General features: G+C 54.3%; 2 protein-coding genes across 2 annotated transcripts; both read right to left on the reverse strand.

The window, feature by feature from the left end:
* Positions 1-4,324: 4,324 nt before the first annotated feature.
* Positions 4,325-4,938, reverse strand: LOC122897912 (histone H3). Its single transcript, XM_044236109.1, has one exon. It carries the CDS (start codon positions 4,933-4,935, stop codon positions 4,525-4,527), a length of 411 nt encoding a protein of 136 aa, XP_044092044.1. The 5' UTR covers positions 4,936-4,938; the 3' UTR covers positions 4,325-4,524.
* A 964-nt stretch (positions 4,939-5,902) lies between these two features.
* Positions 5,903-6,441, reverse strand: LOC122897911 (histone H2A type 2-A-like). Its single transcript, XM_044236108.1, is given in 2 exon segments — positions 5,903-6,041; positions 6,043-6,441. Coding segments are annotated over 2 exon segments (393 nt in total). The 5' UTR covers positions 6,406-6,441; the 3' UTR covers positions 5,903-6,011.
* Between the last annotated feature and the right edge of the window lie 54 nt (positions 6,442-6,495).

Genomic DNA, 6,495 nt, shown 5'->3' on the forward strand with positions numbered 1-6,495 from the left:
TCCAATCCATCAATTCATCTATGTCTTCTCCTAGTCACTGCCATAGCCGAGGCCACCATTAGCTTTGATTAAAGGACCCAAAGTCCAATTAACAATACCAGTTCTGGGGCACCTGGGTGATGCAGTTGGTTAAGCACCAGACTCTTGGTTTCAGCTCAGGTCGTGATCTCAGGATTGTGAGACTGAGCCGTGTGTTGGGCTCTGCGCTCAGCATGGAGTCTGCTAGAGTTTCTCCTTCTGCCTTTCTGTCCCACGTGAGCACATGCCTTCTCTCTCTCTAAGAAATAAATGAATTTTAAAAACAAAAACAAGGGAGCCTGGGTGGCTCAGTGGGTTAAGCCGCTGCCTTCGGCTCAGATCATGATCTCAGGGTCCTGGGATGGAGTCCCACATCGGGCTCTCTGCTCAGCAGGGAGTCCGCTTCCCTTCCTTTCTCTCTGCCTACTTGTGATCTCTCCCTGTCAAATAAATAAATAAAATCTTTTAAAAAAAAACCACAATACTAGTTCCATGGCAGATCTTTTCCAAGAACCAGGTTGAACATGATAAGACTTTTTCGTTTTCCTTCAAATTTTGTGATGAAACTTTTGAAGAGAACATGAATTGCCTTTTGACTTTTTCTCCCACCCAAGTACTAACCAGGCCCAACCCTGCTTAGCTTCTGAGATCAGATGAGATCAGGCGCGTTCAGGGTGATATGGCCGTAGACACCTTTTGCCTTTTTCTTTATGACTAGTTTGAAATTATGTACCTAAAACAATAAGATTTTGATACTGACATAAAAAAATTTTGGTACTACTTCACCCCTAGTTTCTCAAACCAACAAAGACATTCCAAACATTTCCTAGGAAGTTTAGATTTCACAGAATAGTGGCAGGAATGTCAGCTCTGTCCTACTACCAAACAGGTGTCAAAGTTGTCACTAAAATGCCTGTGGCAGTTTGGGAAGCCCTTGAAGACAGTGGAGAGTTCCTTGTAGTCCTCCCCAAAGATGCTTACAGTGAGAATCAGATTCTGTGGCCCTAGCCCTGTGGGGGCAGATCTCCAAGATGGCAGCTGATAGGTAAGACAGCAGTGTCCTGACAAGACCTGACCCTCTGCTGGGTGAGAAATATTGAGTTAATAGGTCCCACTTCCTCAGAAAATGAGTTTGTATACTGCTTTTAGTTTGCTAGCCCTATGTGAGGGTAGGGGGCTCAGTCAGGCTGAGGAGAGAACCCTTCCATTGTCAAGACCCAGACCTGCCGTTGTGTCTCACCTTTGACAGGAAACCAGTTAACACCAACCAGAGAGGGCCTCCACTGTCCAATACCAGTGAGGGACCAGGTCCTAATTCCCCAGTGCTCTTCGTCTTCTGCTTTCATTCACTGTTTTCCTTCCATATCCTGCAATCTTTGAGTTTGGTGAGTGAGCACTCCACTGTTGTGGTGAGAGGAAGAGAACTGGGTAGAAACATGAGAGGGGTGAAGGCACATCCTTACCATTCTCATTAAGCTAGAAGCCCCTATCTTAGCCATGACAGACACACATGGGCTGTCCTTCAATCTCAGGGCCATGGGCAGGTCTTGGGTATCTTTGGTATTTTAGATTATTGGTATCTTGCTTTCAAATCTGACTTAGTATCAGTTCAAGGCGGGTAATCCTGGGAAGGAATGGTTCCGACGTGGAAAGTCACACACTCAGGCATCTGCTCAGACACTAAGGGCTCTGACACTTTGGAAGTAATTCTTCCCCTGAGAACTTCAAACTGCACCTTTGAAAACAAATTCCAGTGGCTGAGATGCTGGGTGCAAAGCTGTCATCTCTGCACAGCTCTAAGTCACTGTTGCTTCTGCTTATAACTAAGTCACAGAGGATGCCATCACGTACAGGGACTGAGACCCTGGAGCCTGTATTGATCCCCTAGGGCTGCCCTAACAAAATACCACAGTTGTGGCTCAAGCAACAGAAATTTATTTAGTCACAGTTCTAGAGGCTGGAAGTCCAAGATCTCTTTGTCATAGGGTTTGATTTCTTCTGAGGCTTCTCCTGAGCTTGCAGATGGCTGCCAGATTCTCCCTCTGTCCCCTTATGGTTGTCTCTCTGTGTTGGCTGTGTCCCGATCTCCTCTTCTTTAGTTGTTTTCTTAAAGATTTACTTTATTTTAGAGAGATCACCCACGCAAGTTCATGCGAGAGCAGGGGAAGGAAAGAGCGAGAGGAAAAGCATCTCAAGCGGACTCTCCAGCTGAGCGCAGAGCTGCCTTATAGCCCTGAGGCATAGCCTCATAGCCCTCAGGCATAGCCCTGAGGCATCATGACCTCAGTCAAAACCAGGAATCTGACGGCTAACCGAGACACCCAGTTACCCCCAGTCTCCTTTTCTTATAAAAAAGACACTACTCATATTGGATTAGGGCACATCCTAATGACATGCATTCCTTTCCTTCCCTTCTTCCTCCCTCCCCCTCCCTTTCTTCCCTCTCTCCCTCCTTCCTCCCTTTCCTTTTTTCTTTCTTTTGTTTCACTTGAAAGAGAAGCACAAGCAAAGGAAGCAGGAGAGGGAGAAGCAGGCTCTCCACTCAGCAGGGAGCCCAGTGTGGGACTGATCCCACCTGGGATCATGATCTGAGCTGAAGCAGATGCTGAATCAAATGAGCCACCCAGGTGCCCCCTCAATGACATTTTAACTTAAATGCCTCTTTAAAAGTCCTATATGGCCTTAAGTATAGTCCTATTCTGAGGTACTAGGAGTTAGAGCTTCAAGATAAGAATTTGGGGGAAGAGGGCAAGAGACACAATTCAACTCATAACAGGGACTATGAAAATCTCTGAGTCTGGGGGTGAAAACCGGAGCTACAATCCATACTACTCTCTCCTTCCCCCCCCCCCACACTCCTTGCAAAAAGGCAAAAAAAAAAAAAAAAAAAATTCAAGTCTTTCTTCCTCAGTTTCTGTTCTCAGTGAATGTCCACCAGTCTCTGTAATGGTTTTACCTGTGAACAAAAACACAAACTCTGGCCTTTTCCAGGTGCAAATAAGTGGTGTTCAAAGAAGAGGGGTCACCCACACACTTGCTGCTGAGTCTTGCGCAGTGCCGGCTTTCCAAGGCCCCAACCGACTCGTTTCTAAGATACCAAGAGGCCTTAAATCTTCCACTTTCATCTGGTGTACGAATAGACCGTCGGAGATAAACTGCTCTCTGCCCTCACAGATTCTAGGGCAGCCAAATATAACCACGGAAAGGGAGGAGCAGAGCGGCTTGTGTGCCTCCCATTGGTTCCAGCTGCCCAAGAGCTTGAACTACGAGCGCCCCGCGCTGGACAACTCCTCTACTACATGCACAAAGTTTTATGTCTGCATCTGGGGTTGTTCTGGAGGAACAGGAGTCTCCTGCTGCGGACGTGAGCAGGTAACGGTACCAACCAGCAAAGATCGCGGGGAGGGGCCTTGGTGAAGGCGGTCTTTGAACCTTCCGGCGGCTGCCGCTCTTTTTATTGAAACCCACAGGACTGTCAGAACTGAATGCCGGGCTGCAGAAGCCGGACCCTCTTTGTCCTCTGGTCCATTTCTGCTTGGAGCTGCCCATATTACCTGCCTTGAGGTCCACTGGCATTAAAAAGGGCGACTGGGTGGGGACAGGATTGGGGAAAATGAGAACGTCAAGGACATAAGACCTCTGGCAAAGTCGCTCAGGCCCACAAGGGACTTTGGACCAGCAAAATCCGGTTGATCTGAGAAGCCTGGGCATTACTGACACCCAACCTACTGGTAAAGCTCAGGAATCCAGAACTCGACGCGGCAGAGGTCGGGCCATACGAAGGTGGCGATTTCCCTCCCCAGCCAGAGCGCCGCGCCTTTCGGGGCCACTTCCGACTGGGATGTGGAGGTCGTCCGAGCACAGCGACGCCGCGCCACTCCCCGTGGCTTAAAAAAGCCAGCCAGGGGGCGCCTGGGTGGCTCAGTGGGTTAAAGACTCTGTCTTCGGCTCAGGTCATGGTCTTAGGATCCTGGGATCAAGCCCCACATTGGGCTCTCTGCTCGGCGGGGAGCCAGCTTCCCCGTCTCTCTGCCTACTTGTGATCTGTCAATAAATAAATGATCTTAAAAAAAAGGCCAGCCGGGGTGCCCACTGGAGGTCAAGTCCCTAGCGTCGCATAGAAACTCCGTTGTCTCGGGCCCCTCTCGACCCTGAAATCCCCTTTTCTCTTCCCAGACAGCTTACAACCTGGGTCACGGTGGAGCGGCTAAAAGACCACTCACACCAATCAGTAAAGCGAGCGTGGACCGTCGTTTCGCAGAAGCGAAACGGAGGACCCTGGCCGCCGGGAGAGGGAAGCTAGCCAACAGGGAACCTGGATCTGGCTCGTGGCCTTTACGTCACATGTCATGAGCACTCATCTGTCCCACCCTCCCGCGATAGGGAAGCGCCCGCCGGCTAGGAGCGGATAGACGACGTAAGTGGCACAGCTTCTTCTTAAGTGCTGTCGTGGGTGGCTCTGAAAAGAGCCTTTGGATGGGATGGAAGCTCGAGCCGAGCGCTCACTCAAGCCCGCTCCCCGCGGATGCGGCGCGCCAGCTGGATGTCCTTGGGCATGATGGTGACGCGCTTGGCGTGGATGGCGCACAGGTTCGTGTCCTCGAACAGCCCCACCAGGTAGGCCTCGCTCGCCTCCTGCAGCGCCATGACCGCCGAGCTCTGGAAGCGCAGGTCCGTCTTGAAGTCCTGCGCGATCTCGCGCACCAGCCGCTGGAACGGCAGCTTGCGGATCAGCAGCTCGGTGGACTTCTGGTAGCGCCGGATCTCCCGCAGGGCCACGGTGCCCGGCCGGTAGCGGTGCGGCTTCTTCACGCCGCCCGTGGCCGGCGCGCTCTTGCGGGCCGCCTTGGTGGCCAGCTGCTTGCGCGGGGCCTTGCCACCGGTCGACTTGCGGGCCGTCTGCTTCGTGCGAGCCATACCAACCAAATCACCACCTCAACCGCGCCGCCGCAGCCACACTAACGCCCCCTCCGCCCGCCGCCCCACTTTTTATAGGCACCGACTGTCTCCGATTGGGCGGGACAAGACTTGAAAGTCCCGCGCTGCCTGCCCATTGGCCGTGACGTCACCCGCCCTGGCGTCACCCATTGGCTTGGGCAGAATCCTCCCTACCCCGCCCGCCCTCCTCACTCTCCAGTTTGCCAACAGCCTTCCGCACCTTGTTTTTCCTTTCTTTTCGGCGGGCGGGGGAGGGGCGTGTTAGCTCGCAAGAATGTTGTTCCTCCCCAGCCCTTCAACCCCCTAGAACACACGGCTCCCCGTTCCTTCCCACGCTGTCTCCCCAACTCGACCTCAATCTTGCGTGGGCTCCGTCCCCCAAAACGCCTTGTTACCTTTGCAGAGCCCCCTCGTTCCGTCAGGCGGAACGCCTGTCGGGGCTTTTCAGGTCGGAAAGTGGTCTCCCCTCATCCCCTCAACCCCTCCGCCTTCCGGGCGCGAGATCCCGCCTCCAGGAAGCTAGGTGGGGGCCCGCACCGCCGCTGCCAAGGCCGTCCCTCACTTTTACTTGACCAACAGCCGGCTCAGGAAAGCCAGGACCAGGTCTGCCGCACTCCCGCAAACTGCCCGCTCCCTTGCCTGCCGGCAGGAGTGCACGTGTGCGTTAAGGCCAAGGCCTCGGGAAGCGGGCCAGCTGCGCCCTCGGCCCCCCACTTAAGAGTCAGGAGCCGCCTGACAGTACTCCTGACCGAATCGAGCGTGGCTGTACCCCTCTCCCCGCGTCCAGTCCTAAGGTCTACGAGCCACCCAACAAAATCAAGATGGTCGAGAGCTCAGGGTTGGAGACGAGCAACGGGGGAGGGGCAACCCCTTCCTCTCGCCTCGCCTCGGAGTCTCCGAGGGGATCGGCCCACTACCCCGCAAAGGCAGAACGGAGCAAGCTGGCTACTGTAACAACTCTTTTACTTGAGAGAGTGGGTGGCTCTTAAAAGAGCCTTTGATTTCACAGGTGTCCTCTTCCACACCAGGGCTGGCTGGGCTTCAGGACGCCGGCCTCACTTGCCCTTTGCCTTGTGGTGGCTCTCCCGTCTTCTTGGGGAGCAACACGGCCTGGATGTTGGGCAGGACGCCGCCCTGGGCGATAGTGACTTTGCCCAACAGCTTGTTGAGCTCCTCGTCGTTGCGGATGGCCAGCTGGAGGTGGCGCGGGATGATGCGCGTCTTCTTGTTGTCTCGGGCCGCGTTCCCCGCCAGCTCCAGGATCTCCGCCGTCAGGTACTCCAGCACCGCCGCCATGTACACCGGCGCGCCGGCCCCCACCCGCTCGGCGTAGTTGCCCTTGCGCAGCAGCCGGTGCACTCGGCCCACCGGGAACTGCAGGCCGGCGCGAGACGACCGCGACTTGGCCTTGGCGCGGGCCTTGCCTCCTTGCTTGCCACGACCAGACATGACGGTCACGCTCCCGCAAAACACCTCTCGCTAAGCCACCGACAAAGTCGCCGCGCGCCACCCCGCTTCACCCTTTTATAGGCAGAACCA

The sequence above is a fragment of the Neovison vison genome, unplaced genomic scaffold (assembly GCF_020171115.1).
Source record: "Neovison vison isolate M4711 unplaced genomic scaffold, ASM_NN_V1 Scaffold_024, whole genome shotgun sequence".
Lineage (NCBI taxonomy): Eukaryota > Metazoa > Chordata > Mammalia > Carnivora > Mustelidae > Neogale > Neogale vison.